This window comes from Pseudomyrmex gracilis, unplaced genomic scaffold, assembly GCF_002006095.1.
Source record: "Pseudomyrmex gracilis isolate BER0280 unplaced genomic scaffold, ASM200609v1 scaffold_394, whole genome shotgun sequence".
Classification (NCBI taxonomy): Eukaryota; Metazoa; Arthropoda; class Insecta; order Hymenoptera; family Formicidae; genus Pseudomyrmex; species Pseudomyrmex gracilis.
The window spans coordinates 59,614-82,331 of NW_018020978.1; the positions used below are offsets into that span (position 1 = coordinate 59,614).

A 22,718-nucleotide genomic window follows, 5' to 3' on the forward strand; every position below is an offset into this window, starting at 1 on the left:
CACTTTACCGACAGAAGTCATAGAGAAAACCGTTTATTTTACCGACTGTATTTTTTCCACAGTCGGTAATGCAGAAAATCTGCATATCACATCCTCCTGTCGTTTCCAACTGTATCGACGTACAGAAAGAAGAGCGAGAAAGAGGTTGGGAATCGCAAGATAAAATCGAACTTTATATATACAACACTTTAGAGAACACTTACCCTTACCGGACTCAGCTTGGATGTTCTCCGTTTTGATGTCCGTCCTCGAGGCGTAAGGGATGCAGCTCAACGATGATTGCGTCGATGGGGCTGCTAATTTTTCTGCACACACAAAAGTTAGAAAAAAAAATACAATATTTATTTATATTTATACACCGAAACGTAAAACATGTAAAGCATTGTGTGTTAATTACCTGCTAATATAGGATTAGCGGCTGCAATATTGTGCCTTTGTCGCTTGTAGGAGGAAGGGGTTGTCGTGGAGGTGGGTTGGCTAGCCTCGGCCTCGAGTTCTCGCAGAAAATCTAAGGGATCGAAGAGCTCCTCCCCTGTAACACCGGACATACCCGCACCCTCTTCCGCCGGCATATTTGACGCCGCCGGAGTTCCTACCAGAGCACTCAGTTCCATCGAAAATTCTACCGATTGGCCCGTGTTGCTCTGCTGGGAAACACAAGAGAAAGAAGAGAAGAAATTAAACATATATATACACCTCCGTTTTAATATTTAAGAAAATATATACAAGTAAAATATATATATATATATATATATAGATTTTAAATTTATTAAGTGGAGACACTGCTCTCTCACCTGAAGGCACTGGGATAAATCCATCTTTCCGTCACTGTCATTGCACCAAAATAGGTCGTCGTCTATGAAGGGCATGTTTGATTCCTCTTTGGGTACGAGGGTGGAGATTAATGTGAGTGTTTGCGATACGGGGACCGGCATCGGGACCCGTACCCGGCGGCGGGGCCACTTCAGCCACCTCCGCTCCCTCTAACATCTAAAATCACCTCCGAATCTTCCCGTCTCTTTCGTCCACCCGCTTATGCTGCGCCTGCGGATGTTGTTTCTATACGTGTTTTTACTCAACTGAAAAAAAGAAAAAAATTCGATTGAACAAATTAGAAAAACAATCACGTGCACACGTATAAATATTCAGTAATTAAATCACTTGATTTACTCCATTTCAATATTTTACGCATTCATGAGTGTGTATGTGTGCGCGTGTGTGTGCACCTGTTATTAACAACTCAAAGTTCACAAAAAAAAAAAAATTGAAAAATTTGCAACACCGTGTGTGCAACGTATTTCGCGGAAACGTCGCGGATAAACATTTCACATTTTTCTTCCGAGAAATCAACGCGTTCGGTAGTTAAAACCTTATTAAAACACTACGGAACGAGATCTTGTTATCTCGCGACAACTTCCGGTGCATCGGGGTGTGCGCACTTTCATTTAGATTCTAATTTGAACTCGGTTAAAATGTAGCCTGATTATCACGTTACTTTCTCCCGCGTATGTTCGCACGAAGTCCACACTCAACGTAATACTAACATGTGAAGAAAAAAAAACAATAATAATAATAAATATGAAAAAAATACGGAACACTTTCGCTTCGGATACAAAATGTAAATTGTTGTTTCAAATATGGGCGTTTCCCAAATTACGACAGAATTATTAACAAGATGTGTGTGAGAGAGGAAATATTTAACTAAAAAAAAAATGATATAAAATATATATATACAAAGATTTACCGGAAAAGAAGAGAGACATTTGAACGAAACTCCGTTCTTCGAAAAGAAAAAAACGGCCGAGCCGATTCTCGATCGCGGAACTGCTCGTCGATGCGCGGCGAACGACGGTGATGATTCGGGTGGCTAATTCGAGTATTGCCGTCGTCCATTGACGAGAGAGAAGAAGAAGAAGAATATACGCGGGCGCGCGATACGCCGGTAATTTCCATGAAAGTGAAAACATCGAGCGAGAAACTTTCTTTCTGGCTTCGCTTAGCGCGCGCTGTTTCACTTCCTGTGTGCGCGCGTAACCTCACGTCTCTCCCCGTCCTCCCCGCGCCGCCATCGCCGCCGACTGCTGCATTTCTATGCAGCCTCTACTCGTCGCGGGGGGAAGGGGGGGCGCTGCATTTTACGTAACTCGCAGCCGCGAAAGAAAGTTTCCGCGAGAAGAGAGGTTCAACATCCTCTTCTCTCGACGTCGTCATTTTTAGGGCTGTTCCACCTTCCGATAAATCTCAGATCTTACTCGACAGATTTTTTATCTACAGAATAGGAATCTAACCGGCGCATCTCCCATTGTTTTATCTATTTCTGCGTATTTATCTATTAGATACGACTTACACGGTACCGGGAGTGTCGTGTGATTTATTTTATTTATGGGTTTTCTGAATCATTTGCCAGATAAATAATTTTTACCGACGCGTGGAACAACGCACAGATTAGAGTTTTAACCATAGATTATACCCGATACTTTATCCGAAGATGGAACAACCCACTCCCCGAACAATCGATACTTTTAATCGATCCGTTGCTTTATTTTTAAATCCGCGCGTTTGTCTCTTCCCGCCCTTTCGGCCGATCTTCCTTCTCTTTCTTTCAGCGCACTTTAGGAGCAGTTAGGTGCTGCCGCAAGTGCAAACGGATCAACACGCAGTACGCGTTTTGTCGTGTGTTACGTAGAGCGACTGTTGTTGTGAAAAAGAAATGACGTTTAGTTTAGTTTAGTATAAAAATATTGCAAAAGTTATATAAAAAGTGCGAGTGAAACGGATTCAACAAATGGCGGACGACAGTAGCGAAACGTCGGACGAGAGTTTGGACGCGACCAGTGAGAGATTCGACCCGCTGAAAGCTCTGTACTCGACCAAGGTGCTGAGGCTGTTACCTTCGGCGCCTACGTACGACAACGTTTCGAAATTCGAATCCGTTTTGAAGGGCGTCAGCGGGTCGACGAAAGTGCGTATGACCGACTCGCCATGTGTTCGTTGATCGTCAGATTCTATCGTTTGAATTTTATGTATGTTTAAAAAAAAGTATCCAAGAAAATACACAAATCAAACGCGAGAACATGTGTCTCTGAAATTTATATAGACGATATCTCTCACGGTATTGAACTGATGTAACTTAACCTAACCTAACTCAATCTCTCGAGAGCTTTCTCTCTCTCAAAGCCTGTAACATAGAAAAAAAAAAACTTGAGCAATTCCTCGAACGTAGTAATTTGGAATTTCAAATTTCTCAAATTCGCGAAAAAAGAAAGGTGGATTTTTTTTTGTTTTTTTTAAATTCCATAAATGTTTTTACAACTCTCGAAACTTTCGATATCAATCAGGTTTGCAACGTTCGAAATACAAATTTCAGAGTTGCGGCAAATCGGTGGAACCCGTGGCGGGATCGTCAAGACGAAGAGAAGTTTTACCGTACAAAGGTAAGGAGTATACTTTTAGGGTTCGTCTTCATTGTTCAAGCGCGACTTTCGCACACCTCTCGAGAGATGGCGATCGCGTGCAGCTTCTCACGCTCTTCCCCGGAGTTTCATTCATGTGAGTAGCATCCGTGTGATTTTGTAATGTACGTCGAATTTCGGTGTTGGAATGTTGGCGAAGAATTGCATATTTCTGTTCGGACAATCTTTTTTTTCGCAATCACCCTATTGCTTTAATCAGTTTATAAATTAATTTTATTATACTACATTTTTTTACCTCGATTGCTCCAAATTTTCATTTTCCATTCGCACCGCGCGCGAATGCGCAAATAACAAATTCTCCAAAAGAACTTGACCGTATCTTAAAACAAAAAACAATAGAAACAAAACAAAAAAATGCACATCCGCTTTTGTCAAGAAAAAGCAGAAAAACTTGCAAATTCACCTGTTGTCGAAATTAAAACTCGCAATTGCTTTTTTTCACGTACCGCGCGCGAAACAATCGTGAGGGGGGCAGACTCCCCCCCGATCTCTCGTGATTTCGACTTCGAAATTTTCACGCAACGTCGTGTCTCCGCGTCTAATCGCTCTCGCGGGCTCTCGCGCGTCATCTCTCTTATATTCCAGATACGAGCGCACACACAATTTATTTACGGCCTAACAAATACCACGAAGGTCGCCGCAACCGGCGGCTGCAACGCACCAGCAGCAGCAGCAGCAGCATTAGTAGTCGCGCGTGGAATTTGACCTCCGCGAAAGTGTGCGTCAACCGTTCCTCGCGTATATGGTGAGACCCCGACCGTGTAGAGGCTTCCCATTGTTTCCTCTTCCACGGTTATCTTTTCTCTCTTTGCGCGTGTACATATTCGGTGTATCTACACCAGTGTCACGAGCACTCCTCCCGCCCCGGAGAGACGGAGCCTCCTCCTCTCTTCCAAGCGCGAGAATTGCGCAAAAAAACGTTTGCGGCGCGACTTCCTTCTCGCGGCCTTGCAAAAATTTCCAATTTACAAATGCAGTTTTTTCGCTACCCGATATCTGATATAGATTTACATATTAAAAGAGAAGAGACTGATCTCCGCGCTGTTTTTTTTTTTTGCGCAAAAAAGTTCTTTTTCGAAGAATCTTAAAAATGAGAAAAAAGTTTTATATCCGCAATCGAAGAATCGCAGCAGCGCAATTTCAAGAAGAAAACAAAAAAAAAGAAAGACTTATTATTAACCAACAACTCTTGTTGCATAAAAGACTCTTATACGCACACTCACACAAAAGAGTGGATGTGCTCTATGAAAAGATGTTTCTCCCCGCGTCTCTCCTCTTTGAAATAATAATTCTTTTTCCTCTTTGAACTCTTTGCGAATATCGATCGATGCTGTTGCGAGAGATGTACAAAGAGAAATTTAAAGCAATATACGCACAACGAAGTTAATTTACATATATACGTACGTATTCGTTCGTCAGAAAGACTTTATTCTTTGCGCAAAAGCTCAGTAAAACTCTCACGAATTCTTTATGCATTTCCGCCTTAAAATAGTTTCGGGAGATACGTATCAGAGTTTCCTTTCTCACTTCGATGTAAAAGTCATATCTTTTTTTTTATTGCGTCTGAAATAAAAAAACGCAAGAACTCTCAGAGACGCATAAAATTTCTCTTTTTCACTTCGAAATAAATCCTTTTTTTTTTTTTTTGGTTTTTTTATCACGTCTGAGAAATAAACGCAAAAACTTTTAGTCATTCCGCACGCGCGTCTAGTTTTTTCTTAATGAGAAATTTCTCGAAAAAAATTCTTTATACCACGGAAGTAAAATTTGTGTATAAAAAAAAAACCTCGCAATTTTTTAATTCGTCAAATATCTGTACTAGGGACAACAGTTCGATCCTGTGAAGATTCTGCTCGTCTTTTTCAAGAGGAAGAGGAGGAGAAGGAGGAAGAGTAATAATTGATGATTGCAATCACCGCGAATAGGTAGCACCCCGTCGAAATTGAGAGGCGAGGCGGCGGGGAGGAGGAAGAGGTGGTGGTGTTCTAGACGCGTGTTCGCTCCTCGCGCGTTCACCTCCTCTCTTTCTCTCGTCTCTCTCTCTCTCCCGTTCCTGCAACGCACCCGGGGGGGTATATATCTATTGGCCAGCGGCCAATTACACGAGGCAACCGATAAATCACAGCGGCGGGGAGAGGGGGAGGGGATCCCTGACCCAGTGCAGTTTTATATTTACCAACGACGTGTGGTGTGTATGCACGGTCACGCGTGCTCTCTTCCCGTCTCTCTTTCTCTCTCTCTTTCTATTTTGCACGTTGCGCTGTTCGTCCATTCGTGTCCAGTTGTGTGTCTCTCGCTTTATCTCTTCCGTTTCTCTCTTTCTCGTCTCCTCTTTTCTCTCGCGAAGAGGTGGCGCAAAGAGAAGCAAAGGAAGCGAGCGACACAGAGAGACGTCCCTCTCTCGCTCAGGGATGAAGAGAGAAAGAGAGAGAGAGAGAGAGAGAGAGAGAGAGTGCTGCGGTGGTTGTGCGATTGCACGAGTGAGCAAAACGAGAGAAGGGGTGTATGTGTGTAAGAAAGAACGGGAGGATGGGGGGCAACGGTGTGTGTGTGTGTGTACGTGTGTACGTAGTGCGGCACTTGTTGCGCGCCCGGACATCGACCTCTTGCGCTCAACCCGAGGCTCCGCCGCGGTGCGCCTAGGGATGCTCATGATAATACGTCGATACCGTCCGAATGTCGATATCGCTTATACGTGTACTCGCGCGTATACGTGCATCGACAATTAATTATCTCCACATTTCCACAACTAGATATATTAAAAAATTCACACTTTAAATATATATAATTTAAGCAGCTTTACGTAATTGAACACTTTCGAAAGAAGAAAATACATCGTGTGTTATTTGTCTCATCTGATAAAAAACAAATGTTTATATTCATGTGTTCTGTTCAATTACAGAACACGTTAAACAGAAATTTATATCAATACGGAAATCTTTTTAGACGAGTGTGTTACGTCACAAGTGTCTTTAAATTGTTGTTAAATTTCTTGTTCGTTGCAGGCCCGAGCAAAAATGCGCGAGGCAAAATTCGTTGCGTATTTTTGCACTACATTTCCACTCGGAAAATTATGCGATACTCTCTATCGCACTTTGAGCATCGCTAACGTGTCGCGTCGGACTGGCTGGTTTCTCCTCCTCTGCGACCGACTCTCTCTCTCTCTCTCTCTCTCTCTCTCTCTCTCTCTCTCTCTCTCTCTCTCTCTCTCTCCTTTCCTCTCGGGCGAAAACTTAGCGGCGCAACCTCAAAAAGGTCGTTCGGCTTCCGGCGCTCTCGTTACGACCGCCGTCTCTAAATCCGTGCACGCGCGGGAGAGGGAACGAGAGAGGAGGGAACGGCTGCGACGTCCGGCGTAGCGTGTCATCATCTCGCTGTGTCGCGGCGGCGCGTATCTCGGCGCGCGTATTTCGGAGGTCGACGCTTCGCGAAAGAAGACGCGAAAGTTGTTAATCGCGCGACGTTATCGAAGCCGGATCGGCGAACGCGCTTTCAGTAGGAAAAAGATAGATGGATGGATGAATAGATAAAGGGAGAAAGAGAGAGAATGTGTGTGTGTGTGTGTGAGCTTGAGTTACTTGTTGCGCGCTCGGACATCGACCCCGCCGGGCCTCTCCGCGCCGACTTCGGCTCATCGAGAGCACGTTCCGCCGGAACCGCGATTTTTCTCAATTGCGGACACGCGCCGGCGAACGCGACGCCGATATACAACAGCAGCGTGTGCGGACGGGCGCGTGTACCGCCTTGGAGATTCATCTCACCGCACGCACACATACATAGATACGCTTAGCTGCGTTGTTGTGTAGATCGACCGGTCTTTCTTTCTTGTGGCGTCATGTCACATATTTGCGCGCATATATCGTCGAGTATTCGGACAGCTGTTTGATGTACCATCCAAGATTCTCGCTCGAGCAATTTCGGAAGAAAAGAGAACAAGTTGTTGTGTGCTCTTCGCGCGTCGTAACTCCATTTTCGATCTCCTCGGCGACGTTTCTCTCGCGAGATTTATCGTGTAACGCACGACGTGTACGTACGCGTGACGTGCAAAACCTCGAGCAAAATGATCAAGAAAAAGCAGAAAGAGACGCGGAGAAGAAGAAGAAGAAGAAGATTCTTTTATCTATCGGAAAAGAGAATTTCGCTCTCTAACTTCAAGTCCGCCGTGAAGAACGCACACCTATACAAGCGCACACGCACACACACACACACACACGTCGCATGCATACTCTCGCTTCTGGCACAAACACGATGCAAAGTAACGACGGCAGCCGTTCGCCTCGAGTAACGGAATACTCGTCGATGTTTTCTCCGCGATTCTCTCTCTTGCGCGCGGCATTGCGCAACATTTTACGCGCGGAGCGACGCCACATCCTCATTTTTTTTTTTTTTTTTTTTCTATTCCACTTGTCTCTTCTCGCGCTCTTTTTCCAGACCGGCGAGCTCCTTCGAGCGTTGGCTCGCGAACGCACGCTCGCGTCCCGGCTGATCGAATTTCGAGAGTAAGATCCCCCTCGATCGTTTTCGAGATTTCCGTGTGCGTCGCCGCAAACACACACACAACACTTCCGCTGTGAACCGACCCGCCTAAGTCTGTGTATGCGGCGCACCACCCGGTAGAATGGACGATCCAATTTCTCGGCATCTTGTGTAGGTACCTATACGCCACACGCCGCCGTGTGTGTGTGCCGACCTATCCCAACGTAAAACAGATGAGCGGACTATCGAGCACACGCCGAATCGGCATTGCCGCCTTTAACCCCTTTAAACCCTTTCCACGGGCGATTTAAGATTTCAATAGTATTATATTTTTTTCTGACAATTTAATTGTTTATTTATTTTGCGTTCTCATTTGAATCGAAGTGAAAACAATTTGTTGCGACTTCTCTCTCGTTTTTGAATTATTTATTATTTACTCCTTCTAACACGTGCTCTTTCCTCTCGCGTTGTCCTTCTTGTATCATTTACAGTTGGAATACTATTTATATGTAATTTTTTTATAATTCGCACACATTATTTAGCGCAAACGCGACAACAGAAACTCGATCGACTCGCGGTCCGAAGTTTAAAGGTCCTCGTGGCGAGAGATTCGACGGAGATCGTTCGGTTAGATTCCGAGTGCGAGGCAATGCGCTCAGAAATGCGACCTGTTTTTCTGTTGGTAAGACCGCGGGAAAAAAATAAAAAAAAATACATAAATTGCCGTCGGTGTGTCTTACGATCGCGCGATAATTACGGCTTACCGGATCGCGTAAAAGCTAGTTTAATGGAACCGGTCGTAAAACGAGCGGCGCATGAGAAGAAGCGACATTACGTGTCAATTAGGACAATCGCCGCCGCGTCGTCGTCGTCGTCGTAAAGTTTGTCTTTCGAATGGATGGTTGATTCGTCAAAATAAAATGCAGATTCGAGGAATCACTTGACATTCATTGAATCGAAGAATCGAATATTGGAAATCTAAGATTGATAGATAGATAGTACGTTGCGCCAAGTAATGACTTCCACCTACTCTCGCATTCGCGCGGTTCCTCCTACGATAAAGACCCGATTTCTCCTTTCTTCGACTGAGAAAGGCCCCGGGAAAGAGATTCGCTGCCGCGGTGAATCTCGAATAAACTTTATTTTTGATAACCAACCACCCGTTCAATAAGCACTTTATTAGTTTGCCATTTCGTTTGCGATGCCTCAAGTTTTAAAAATAATAATTGTCTCGATCGTGGCGTTTAATTATTTTTTACTTATAATTTCTGGCATTTTTTTTTTTTTTTTTTTTATATTCGATTCGCACAAAAGTTGCGAAAAGCGTTGCTCGTTTCTTTTTTCGTCTCTCTCAGGTTTGATCAAACAAAGGTACACGAAAATCATTTTTTCTCTTTCTCTCTCTCTCTCTCTTTTCTTTTGTACGCTCCCCATCTTGTCACCATGAGAAAAAAAATCGCCAAAGTGTCGAAATTGTCCGCCGAAGAACAAGTTTCCGAATAATCGCGTGACCGTCGATGACTTCCTCGGCCGTAAGGATCCGGCCGAGGAAAGAAACATCGTGCGGAGACACAGAGAAAAGGAACCGCGAAGGGCCTCGTCGCAGAGAAGTAACAGTACCTACGGCTAGTTCGCGTAAAGCAAACCGCGGCGAACCGGCCAGCGCAATTCTCCGCGTCTAACCGATATACAGTATGCTCCCGAAGTCAAGACACTTTTCACTCAAACTTGGAGCAACTTTTTCGCCGCGTATCCCGAGGAAGAAATCAAATCGATTCTTCCGTAAAACACCAATTTAATCGGATTCTGCATTTTCCCGCGCAATCGCCAAATTTAAATCTCGTATTCCGCGAAAAAAAAAACCTGTTTCAAATAATTAAAACCCGAGAGATTCCTTCCGTTCGTTTATCTTTGTATTCGCGAAGTGTTTACGATCTTCGTTAGAATTAATTTCATTTTTTTTTTTTTTTTTTTTTTAACGTAACTCCTAAATGTTAAACAGGATATTGTCGCGCGCTGCCTCCTTCGATAGGTATTCACTACGAATACGTACCAATAGCTTACGGGACACCCTGTATAGCCGAGTACAGCGTACGTAACGGCGGAGCGCGCGGCCGTGTGCGATCTCGCGGAAACGTATGCGACCGTGTGTACGTATACGTGCGTATGTGTATGTGTGTGTGGTAGAGAGGTCTGGTAGCTGCTTGCTTGCTTGCTTGCTTGCTTGCTAGCTTGCTTGCTTGCTTGCTTGCTTGCTTGCTTGCCTGCTTGCTCGCTCGCTTGCCTGCTTGCCTGCTTGCCTGCCTGCTTGCCTGCCTGCCTGCCTGCCTGGCTCGGCTCTCGGGTGCGCTGCCCGACAGGACATTGAACCCAGCGCGACTCAACCTGGGGATCATCCGCGGGTACAAGCCGCTCCTCTCCCACTTCTCTCTCTTGCAAACTCTCCCGTCCGCCCTTCTTCCGCTGCCTCGTCCCGCGATATTTCGTTCGCCGTGCTCGACGGGGTACACGCAAGAGAGAGCCCCGCCCGCCCCCCTTTCCCTCCTCCTCGCGAGCGGAACATTCTACGGGGGCCGCCGTACCCACCTGCGACCCGGGCTTTTGCACCTCTCTTCTTCTTCTTTCCCCCGGTTCGGACTTGGACCGAACTGCTGCTGCTGCGGCTGCTCCTTTGCGCGTATCGCGTCGTAAAGTTTTTGCAGGTGAACAACACATGAGATATATAGATGATGTTCGCGCCTTTTTTTTTTTTCTTCTGCGTCGCGAATGATGACCGAGAGAAGTCGGAAAAGCCGCGCGACAAACGGGAAGTTCAATCTCGCAACATGTGTTCGGAGAAAAGAAAGAAAAAACTCGAGATGACGCAAGATCTTAATCTTTCAATAAATAATTCGAAAATAGATTTTTTTTTTACAAATTTTCATTTTGGAATATGTAAAATATGTAAACGCGCAAATACCTTTGTCTCCTCCTTCCCGTTTCCGGAAAGCTATGTGATGTGTAAAATTTCGAAAGAAAGTTTACAGCGCGACACGTGCTACGCGTTTTTTTTTTTTTTTTTAACAAAAATTCTCGTCAATTTTTTCTCACGACGATTCTCCGCACACTTTCTCACAATAAAGAAACTTTTTTCATTGACTACCGGGTTCGAGAGAATTCCACTTTGTTCTTGCTCGAATCGCGAATCGACACCGATAACACGTAATCCCGAAATGTAAAAGAGCGCGAGCTGAACGCAAAAGCAGGAAGAATCACGATGATACGTGTCGCAAATCATTAACATTAAATATTGATAGTGTTGACGTTTCCGAGCGATGACGTCCGTCGCGTTTGTTGAGAAAACCGAGCTATGGCGTTTTGCGCAATTGAAATAACAATTTTGAAAGCAAAAGACCTTCGGTATTCGGTTTGGAGAAGGACCTGCTGCTTCTTCTTCTTTCAAAATCGATGTCACGAGTGCGAAGGCCACAATCCGCGCCTATATAAACTCGAACTGTAAATCCAAGCGCGCCGGTGCCCTTGCGATGCTTCGCGACGAAGCCAAAAATATTTTTGCGCGACGCAAATAACAATGTATACACACAACGCACAATAATTTCGGATTCAATAATATACACCCATTCCATAAGTATTCAAACACCTGCTACGTTCGTGACGACAGTTGGATCTGATTTATTATATTTTCCGCCGCTTTCATTGTTATTTTTCCTTGTTCCCGAAAGGAAGCAATACGATTTTTTTTTCTTTTTTTTTTTTAACCGTACCTTCCTCTTGCAAAATAGATATATACATATATATTGACAAGAGAGGAAATCGCAATCGATTTGTTAATGTTTTTGTTTATGACGATGAAATCGCCGATAATGATGTCATCGATTATATCTTAATCGCGCCACATCAGAATTTACATATACAGGGTGTTTCAGAACTATGGGATCAAACTTCTAGGGGTTATTCAGTGCAACAGTAGAAAACATTTGAGTATAGAAACCCATGTCCGGAAAAGTGTCACTACCGCACTACGGCCCTAAGACGCGTTAAAATTTAGAAAGACGNATTCATCGTCTTTCTAAATTTTAACGCGTCTTAGGGCCGTAGTGCGGTAGTGACACTTTTCCGGACATGGGTCCCTATACTCAAATGTTTTCTACTGTTGCACTGAATAACCCCTAGAAGTTTGATCCCATAGTTCTGAAACACCCTGTATAATGTACATTCCAGTAAGGTAAATGTCTCAATGGCCGGACGCTTAAGAAGTTGGTATAATCGAAAACACATTTTTTTATAACTTCAGACTTACATACCTTATATTTATATGAAAATTAAAAGGCAGAATGTAAGTTTTTTTATAAAAAAGAATAAAAAGCAAGTTTATAATGGAAAAAAAAATGTAAAACTATTTGAAATAATATGTATTATGTATTATGGTGTTCGGACACGAATTTTCGCATGTCCCGGTGTTCGAATTTTTATGTCCCAGTGGCCGGTCACAATGCATGCGCTTAAAATTTTGCTTGATTAAAAGTATTAAATCAATAAATATAGACGATAAATATAATCTATGTTTATAATATAAATATAGATTATTTCTGACCAAAATATGATACCTCGATATTAATAATTTTGTTCTATTTTAGTTACCGTGAAAAAAATATTTTTCGGTTCTATAAAAATGTTTTAAAGTCTTTTTAAATAGTTTTTTTTTTATTATATCTTGAAATGTGTTATACTTTATAATTTTGATAATTTAAGCCGATGTCCGAACACTCGGTGGACGCGTCCGGCCGTTGGGACATTTACCTTAATCGTTTTCATAATACAAACAAACAAGACAGTTTAAGAAACTAAAACAAGCTAATTGAATATCTTTGAACCTGTCTTAAACATGGACGAGGAGCACGTTCTCGTATTGGAGTTGTTGTGCGAATCACAAAATTATTATTGTATCAATAAAGAACATTTATTTTTTCACACGGTTTTTAATTATTAAATTCACCTTAACACACCGTTAAAGCCGAGTTTGAACATCACGCGCCGGTCTTAGGGTCGGTTTATTAACTGCGTTTTACTACGTCACGTCACGATGAACCGTCCGATTGTTTCGCACGAGTTTTAAAATAATCTGCGACGCGAACGTCTTCGTAAAAAAACTCACTTTCGGACGTAACGTTACGTGACGTAATGTGTGTATCGGACCTGTGACGTGTGAATCCGACATTAAGGGGTTAACGAACGTGCAACGACGGACACCTCCCCGTGGCTCACCCTGCCCAGAGAGAAGGGACGATAAAGTCACCGTTTCGCGTTTCTCCCCTCGCGCGCGCGATTCTAACGGTTCCCTTCGGTGCGCGCACAGTTCACGCAAACGTGAACGTTCTCCGCGCCTATCTCCCGCACTGAAGCAAGATCGAAACGAGAGAAGTTCACGGAAAGAAACAAAAATATAAAGTCGGAGGTGGACGCGCTTAATTTTTCTCAATCTTTTTTTCTTTTTTTCTTCTTTGCTCGACTTCGTCGAGCGAATTCTTGGAATTCGTCGTCGTTGTTTTTCCGGCGAGACACAATCGAACGGTCGTCACAGAAGAGACTTGCAATTGGATCACACGATAGTGAAAGTGCACGCGGAAAGGAACAAAGAAAGGTGGAAAAGACCGAGCGGTCGGTCGCTACGGTGCCTTTAGGTGGATGAAAGTTATCGGAGAAAGCCAATTGGCACACCGTCGATCTCGTGCTCGCACTTGAGCTCTCTCGCTATGCACCGCTTCGTATACGGCGGGCTCGAAGCGCGCACGGAGAAAATAAGTGCACTCACCGCGCAGCGCAGCGCGCGCCGAGGCTTTTACGTAACTTCGCGGCGCGGCGGCGTTCCTCTTTCCGCGAGGCGACGACGACAACGACGACGGCGTCAGGGTCGGATCTATCGTTTCCAAGTTTTCTCTCGAACTAGAGAAAAGCTTGCGTAACGCGCATCGTTAGGAATAAAAAAAAATCGAAATGCATTTGCCGCTTCTTTAAAAAAAAAAATATAATTACGAATAATATGATGTATTACCACACAGAATTTGTCTGATTGTTAATTTTGTTTACACGCGTTTCATCAACGCGTTCAATACGATGCTACTGAGATAAAAAAAAAAAAACAAAGTCGCGTATTTTGCTTCACGTTTAGATCTGATTTATGTCACGAGAATAAAATATCGCCGATCATTGTGTGCAACTATAGTTGACGACGACGACGACGACGACGACGACGACGAGGTTTAAATGAGGTCCTTTCGTAGTCGCGTGAGGTCCAAGCGAGAGAGAAAAAAAATAAGAGCAACAACTAGGAAGAAACGACGATATCCACTATCGGTTCTCCGTTCCTCGCGCGTAAGGACGAACGATGATTTGTCGAGCGAGTCTCTCTCTCTCTTTCTCTCTCCTCGCGAGAGAGTCGCATAAATTCTTATTAGCGCGGTGTTACGACGGCTTGTAAAAATCCATGCGGTGCTGCTGCTGCTGCCGCCGCGCCGTAACCGATTCGAAGTGCTTTCGATACTCCGGACGTTACTTGTGTTGTACGAGAAAACTTATCTCTGGTATACGCGCGCGGTCTGTTATTTTTTTCATTTGCCACAGTTTATTTTTCGTCAGTTCGTATTGTTGTACTTGTTAGAAACTTTGACGCAAGTCACTTGATTATATTCGTCAGAATAATCGAATCGTCGAGATCAACGAGGTGAACTCGACACGTGCCTACTACTTATGTGTTTTTTTTTTCTAGATACGCATACTTCAAACACGACCTGAAACAAAACCTTAATTTCTTAATCGCGAATCGTTGATTATTTGCTTTGCAGAACCAACGTCCGGTAGAGGATACGAACAATCGAGGAATGTGATCTCGAGGATGCAGAAGATCGTCGGTCCGTTAGGAATGCTCTACGGATGCATGGAAAACAAAATCCGAGTCAGAGTACGTGCATCCCGTGATTATTTTTTCTAAACCGCGATTTAATTGATTTCGAAATTTTTTTACTTTCAATTAAATTTATTTTTGTCGAAACTTTCGACGCGTTTCATTCGTCTCTCGTGAAAATTTTCAAGTTAAGGCACTTGTCGCGCATTATTCTCTCTCCCTTCTTTTTTTTTGAGATAAGTGTTTTCGCGAGAAATTCGCCTCAAAACGTATATACACGTATATTTTTGTTACACTTGTAAAACGGCATTTCTCTCGGTTTTCTAGAATCTGACGTTTTCTCGATTTATTTTTGCCACGACTTTATTAGAAAAAAAAAAAAAAAAATATCTTTCTTCTAATCCTCTTTGCCTTCTCTATCGACGAAAAGGCATCCTAAAAGCTCCGACCTCGCTTCCTCGTCATTTTTCCTACGTCCCTTCGAACCCTTCTCCTTTCTTGCCTCCTCCCAGGGTCATTGTGCGTGCACGCATACACGGTTGACACACTTTCTCGCATCTCGAGTGCCACATACACAAATCTCCCTCGAAGGGGGTGTTCGAAGGGCGTACAAGATCCACCCTTCGCCTAAGAACCCGCGACTGAGGGAGGAAGGAAAAGCCGCTCGGGTCAACACACGTAACCTAGCAACCGAACGGGGCGCCACTTCTACTTACGTTCCTGACGTACTATCGTTATGCGACAAACGATTCCGACACGAGATGAGATCGCGCTTCGAGAGGATCATATTGCAGCCCCTAAAAACTCGCTCCCTTAAAAACTGTCCTCTTCTGTTCCGAATTACGCAACACACAAACTCGCGAAGAAAAAAATTACGGTCAGCGATTCTCAAAAAAAAAATTGTGATAAAAAAAAATTAAGATTGTTCTCTCTAGAATACAAAATTTTATGCAGAATGTAAATGTTATATATGTAAATAATAACGCACGTGATTGTGACGTAGAATCCACTCGGCGCTAAATAACATCTCGTTCGCAATTACAATAAAGAAACTCTCCTCAAGCGCTTTTGAAACTCGCTTGAAAAACCGTAAATGATCGTCGTGATCGCGTGATGAACATACTGATAAGTCATCATCATACTTATCTAATCGCGCCCAATGATTTCTCGCGCGGCTCTGATGTACGGCACCCAATACCTAATCACCGCTTTGCGCTAAGGCCAACTAATAATAGGACAACGAGACCGACGTAATGGAAAATAAAAGTCGAATTGACGTTAATTAGGCGGCTTCCTGCGGAAGTGCCATTGCGAAGTCGGATCATCATCAACGAGGCAAATGGAGTTTCTGATTAATCTCCTTCCGCGACTGAAACCGAACTTTAAATTAATTAATGTTAACTTTCATATTCGCCTGTTTCTTTCGCGTCGCGCCGCGATCGACGGTATATAAAAGAAGATTCTAATCTTCCGCGGCCTTCGAACGCGGAAAGAAAATTTTATCTCAAACCGATCGATCACTCTCTCGACCTTCGGCTTGTCTCAAATTGCTGAGACAAGCACGTGTTTTTTTTTTTTTTTTTTTTTTTCTTTCCTCGACCGGCAATATATTCCAATCATTTCCATATAGAAGCATTTCCATAATTTCATCTCTCTCTTTTTCACGCGTCACGAAAATATCAAACGTCGCGACTCTGTGTGTGTGTTGTGCTCGCGCGAACTCGGTAAATAAAAAACAAATCTATTATCACGGAGGATCAAAATTATATTTGTGCGATTTCACGCGCAAGCGCTTTTCAGATTTTCCGGTCTGATTGAATCCTGTGTGTGTTATCGTCTAACGTTTTTCTACCGAAACTCGCTCTCGATAATCTCATTGCCGCAACCTCTCGATCGCGACGAGATCCTTGGGATTTCTTTCCGCGGTCAAGATAATTCTCCGACAGACAAATCGCGCGAGATCGATACGATTGAAAAATTCACAACAACAAGTAAATACAAAATATTGCGCACGGAAAAAAATGTTTCTCGTTTATCTATCGACCAGCTTATACGTTTGTGCAATAAAATTCACTCGCGAATATTTTTTAGGAAAAGAAGAGGAAGAAATTATTTGTAAAAATAAAAAAACATGCGGAAGAAGGTTACGCTTTCTTTCTCTCTCTCTCTCTCGGAACAAGGATTAGATTCCTCCGGTCTTGAGCTCTCCCAGAATCGATTCCGACTAATTTGCAGACGTCGTTGACGCTCAATGACTCGCAGTGACACACACGGATACACGGAGCCTCGCAATTAGTTTTCATTGCGACAAAGCCGCCCGCACGTATGTCTCTGCGTGAAAAGACATTGAAGGGGGCCTTGCCTTGTCGGCTTGCACTTCCGCGTATCAGGCCGCTATCTTGTCTCTCGCGGCCGTATCTATTGCGACAAACAACGCGTATTCTCTCTCCCTCTCTCTCTCTCTCTCTCGCGTTCACCCTCCCGAGGAGATGCAATGTGTCATCCGGTGTAATTGTCGTTCCTAAAGAAAAGCGCTTTTATATCTCGCCGGAAAATCCTTTGTCATTTCAATCCTTATCAGTGTGTGCATAAGAGTAACGTAAATTTACTTTTATATGTTTACGTGTGATGACGAGAGAAATCTTACTCTCTTATTATTAATTTGCGCGCAATATTTGCATACGAATTTCCGCGATAAAGACGAAACGACGATAAAGAAAAAAATCAAATTACGATTCACGCGACATATTTCGTTCGCGTAAATTCTAATAAAAACGACGACTTTATCGCGCGAGTTAATGCTTTGCTTTTATTGTTTTTTTTTTTTTTTTTCTGTTAACAAGATGTAAGTAACTTGAGATAATGGCGAACTCGAGATAACGACAAATTCAAAGACTTGTGTATTTTTATAATCGACACGACGATTCGTCGCTACTTTTATTTCGATTTGAAATCTCGTCTGATAAGTAATCGAAGAGGGAGCACGCCGCGAATCATCAAACGCGAATCACTTTGCTCGATAGAGAAGTGAATCGCGCTTTTAATATGTTTAAGACGAGAGAGGCTCGGTCGCTATCTCTGAATGGGAATAATCGGACTAATCTCTGTTGTCGAAGGTCTACACCAGGAACGAGCGAGGTATAAGAGGACACGTGGAGGCATACGTGGCCGCTTTCGACAAACACTGGAACCTCGCGCTCGAGGATTGCTTCGAAGTCTGGTCTCGCAAAATCAAGAGGAAAGCGCCGGCTCTTGGTACGCGAAATCATTCCCACTTGTCATTAGCGGATTTAAGTACCTGCGGGATATACGCACGCAAGTATACGTACCTCTATTAAAAAAAAAAAAAAAAAAAAAGAAAACTACTTTAGAATTCACACACAGCGGTGTGTTCCCTCCTCGTCATTAATTACAACTTTTTGTAACACGCCGCAATAATAAATCCGTCTCAGAGCGAATGTAGATACGCATGAAGTGTCGTGTAAACGCATTAATCACGAACCGTCGGATTCGAAAGATGAAGTGAAGTCGGCCGATCGATATTATTCTCGCCTCTCTTCGTGAGTGAGATTTTGACGCATCTCGCGAGCAAATATGCGTCACAATCGGATCGCGAGGTTGGTCGAATAATTGGACGATGAAAAAATGAGTACGAGTCTATATATAATATAATATAATATATATATATATATATATATATATATTATATTATAAAATTAGATACACGTTTATCAGATATATATATATATATCTAATTTTCGAATAATTATGTTACTTTGTTTCATTAAATAAGAGAATATTGTTGTCAGAAAATATAAGTTTGCAATATTACACCCTTATTTTTGAAAACCAGAACGACAAAGAGACTGTTTAAAAAAAAAACAGACGTGTCCGAATATTGACGCTATTTTGACCTTTGACATTTTTGCGACGCAGTCAACACGACAATACGGAGCGCGTGGGACGACGCGGTCGTAAAGAAAAATTTATACGCGTTTTGCAATGGAGATCCGATGTCTCTTGGGAAATTCTGTCTAAAATATTTACGTAATCGCCGCGCCTTCTGGAAAGTCTGAATAAAAGCGCGCTAAATTCTCACGCGTGCGCTTTCTCTGTCTAACGGGAAACGCGAAATTTTAAGTCGCAGCGACCGAAAATTGCGTACTTGACTTTAATCCGATTGATATTACGGCACGTCTATCTATTAGTATCTCCCTGTGTTTGATTGTGATTAACTTGCGAAGCTTGTATGCATTTTAACTTTTTCTTTTTTCCTTCCCCCTCCCCTAATTATCTGATTTTTCTCGTGACAAAAATAGTCGCAGAAGAAAAAAAACCACGGAGTGTCTTTCCGTAAGTCGATCAACAACTTTTTCCGCGTGCGCGGTAGATGTTTGAATAATAAATAGAATCCGATGTCATTGGTCGTCGATCGATCAAGTCGTGTTTTTATCTACACGTACGATTCGATCGACGAATAAATTTTGATAATAATTTTACTTTAATTTTGATTTCATATTTTTCTACAGCTGTGCTTTTTAATATTGAAAAAAAAAAAAAAAAAAAAACAAGTTTGCGCGGACTTGTACATTATTTTTTGTTTTTTATTTTATTGCATAATATTATGCGTACTGTGTATATTATTCTTTTGCAATATCTCTCGGCCGGACGAGAAGAAAAACATCATATATATATATATATATATATATGTATACATCGAAGCAAACCTGATTCCATTTTAATCCGTGCTATCTCCATTCCGCACACAGATCGATAGGGTTTAATGAACTCACCTCGAGTATATACGCGATCCATACGTCTTTATTTACACCGTACCGGTAAAAGGGCGGCAGCTAAGTGGAGAGAGCAAAGAGAAAAGGGTCGTCCGTATTGCGCGCGCGAAAGGAGGATAATACATCCCACTAAGGTCGACCGTCAGGAGCAAGGACCGACCTTGACTAACGTGTATAGTGGTTGCCGCGTTCGATACACGTTCGAGTCCCATGTGGCTCCTCTCCGCTTCCTTGCTTGTTTCTTTCCTCCTACCTCTTTCTCCGGGGCCCTCTGTTTCCCTCCCGCCTTGCGCTCGATTTTATCTGTTTCCCTCTCTCTCTCTCTCTCTCTCTCTTTTACGCAGCGATTCTCGCACCCAACATTTTCCCTACGCTCCCTAACGATTTTTCTCTCCCATCCATTTCCTTCGCCACGTGCCTTCCAACATTTGCATCTTTCTTTTCTTCTCTCTCTCTCTATTTCTCCCTCTCTCTTGTCTTTTCATTCATCCGAATGTCTCGAACACACGACCGAAAGATACAACGATCTCACGTTAAGAATCTCGTAGAAACCTTTTTTTTTTTCTTTCGTAAATATTTTTGTCCTTAAAGCGATACATGTGGATCATTCCCATCGAGGTCAGATGTAATATTCAGGTGTAACGTTACATCTTTTTTTTTTTTTTTTTTTTTTTTATGAAAGATTTTCTCTTGAATATTGAAGAATAATTTTTATGATGAATAAAGACAAATTATTATACACGACCATCCTGTAATTTTATGCTCGTATTGGCCTTTGGTTTAAATATTTTTGACTATTTCACGAGCGATTGATTGAATAAGTTTTATTCTTTACTTAACAATTTACCCTTTCCAGAAGAAATTAACCGTGGATGTTGCGCACGTGGCACGGAATTTTTTTTTTCTTCCTTCCTCTTCTACTCTCAGTCATTGTTTATAGCGGTCTAAAATGCCACTTCGTAGGCGGGCGCTTCTTTTTTTTCTCTCTTTCTCTCTTTCTTTTTCTCTTTCGGCGCGTCGAGTTCAGGGTTAGTTGGCCTACTGACGTACTTCGGGATGTATCATGAGGGGTCGCGAGGTCGTTGATACAAGGCTTGGAAGGGGAAGGGCAGAGGAACCACCGACCTTGAAGAACGGCTCGCGAGATCGATGCCGACTCGTCTACTGTTACGTGCCGCGATCCCTCGCCGCTCAAGTTAGGATTTTATCTACTTCTTTTGTTGACACATGTGACCCGCCGAAATCCTACGCTAATAAACACAGCCCGATAAACTTCCTCTCCTTACGAACTCTCTCCCTAAATTCCTTCGTCGTCCGTTGCATCAACCTATGACTCATTAAAAGATAAACGTTACGCCCTACGAACGAAGGTCTAGCTCGCACGTTTTTAGTTAAGACAAGGCAGTTCTCGTTCGCAGCTCAGACGAGCAACACCTCTCACATATTAACCAATAAAGCACCTCACAGAAAGTATCCTGCATATTTCTTTTATCTTATTACGTGGCTATCCGGCACGTAACACTACACGTGTCCTGTTCGTTCGTGCCTGCCTCCCTTCTCGCTCCCTTCGCGCGTCCTTCCCTTCCCTCGTGTGGCCCTGTCGTTTATACTCCCGCTCATCTCCCCACGCGACCCTGGCGCGCTTCTACGTGCGGACGCGACACGTGCTGACACATAACAACAACAGATTTTTCTCTGTGACCTCGTGCGTTTTCTTTTTTTTCCGAGATTCCGTTCGCACACGATAACACGCATCCTCAAGTGATTCAACATTCGGCGGTATCTCTCTCAAGTTCCTGTTTTCACAAACGAATAATCTTCGGAATACAAAAATTAAAAACAAACAATTTAACACATCAACTTTTTTCGAATGTGAGTCAATTTTATCTTCCGAATTAAAAGAATACAACCTATGTATCCACTTGTCTTATTTTTATTGCTCATTACACATTTTACTGATGTTTTTACCGATTGAAAAAAAAAAAAAAAAAATGACAATCACGTGGCAATCGAGCAGAGTTATTTACATTTGAATGTCTATTCGTACGTAAAAAGTTTTAAGTGCATGCGCACATACACGTTCCGTTAGTTAAACAATAGCGAGAGCGTATGTCTCGGGAAGGGAAGAATGCAAAGACTTTCTGACATTGCAATTTCGATACAGGTTATACTGATGCAATCGAAGTAACGACAACAAAACAAAACGTCCCTAGGATAATGGTGAGGAAGATCGAGAGAAAGACTGAGACCTTGGAGAGACACGTGCCGCAAATGCTACTGAGGGGAGAACAGATCGCTATAATCGTCAAAATCAATTGACGCTCTGTCTTGATTATTCTCAAGAACGGTTTTTTATGCGGTTACGTTTAAATTCCGCAGATTCAAAGCGATGTTTTTTTTTCCCCACCTCTCGCTATTATTAAACAATATTTTTTAAGTGTATCAATATATACAGGAATTTATCATTGTTACATACGTTTTTTTTTCTCTTCTCGTTGACGTATTCTGTATGTATTTTTTAAATAAAAATATCGTAGCATTTTTTCACACAAACACGAGTAATACAAATCGCCTACCCTCAAATCTCTCCCTTCTTTTCCCGTGCAATGCCCTTCTGTTGTAATTACGTTTCAGCGATGTGGTCGAAAAATAGACGAATATATAAAACGCCGCGTTACGTTGGCGTCAAAGCACATCCCGCGCCCCTGAAATTATACGGGCAATCGAAACTCCCGGAGGTCATCGAGACTTTCTCGCGCAACGACAAATGCAAGGACTTCTCCGGGCGATAAAACAAGAAACAAAAAACAAAAAAAACAACAGAAGTAAAAATACGCGTCGGAGATAAAAGGGATCAATCTACATTGCAGACGCAGTCGTGGCCTTCGAATCGCGTGTACGTTACGAGCGATTACACTGCAAATCCATGTGTGTTACTTTAACACATTTTTTCTGTGTAATTGTAAGATTACACGCTTATCTGTGTTATTTAAACACACATAAATGTGTAATATGATAATTTTATGCAGATCGCATGTGTGTTAAAATGCGTAAACATCTAAAATGTGTAATAAA

The 22,718-nt window shown here is 42.7% G+C and overlaps 2 protein-coding genes across 2 annotated transcripts in view; one reads left to right on the top strand and one right to left on the bottom strand.

Annotated features, from left to right (window-relative positions):
- Positions 1-203: 203 nt before the first annotated feature.
- LOC109860475 overlaps positions 204-22,718 on the bottom strand; it is a gene marked incomplete at its 3' end in the record, with an annotated part of 50,795 nt that continues 28,280 nt past the window's right edge. The window contains exons 2-4 of the mRNA XM_020439575.1: positions 795-1,079; positions 398-647; positions 204-305 (exon numbers count right to left, since the gene is read on the bottom strand). Of these exons, the coding sequence (XP_020295164.1) occupies positions 204-305; positions 398-647; positions 795-935 (493 nt within the window). The remainder of the gene's footprint in view (positions 306-397; positions 648-794; positions 1,080-22,718) is intronic.
- LOC109860477 (U7 snRNA-associated Sm-like protein LSm11) lies at positions 2,637-22,137 on the top strand. Its single transcript, XM_020439577.1, has 5 exons — positions 2,637-2,962; positions 3,368-3,434; positions 14,792-14,907; positions 17,967-18,105; positions 21,808-22,137. The coding sequence occupies exons 1-5, from the start codon at positions 2,786-2,788 to the stop codon at positions 21,960-21,962; spliced, it is 654 nt and encodes a 217-aa protein (XP_020295166.1). The 5' UTR covers positions 2,637-2,785; the 3' UTR covers positions 21,963-22,137.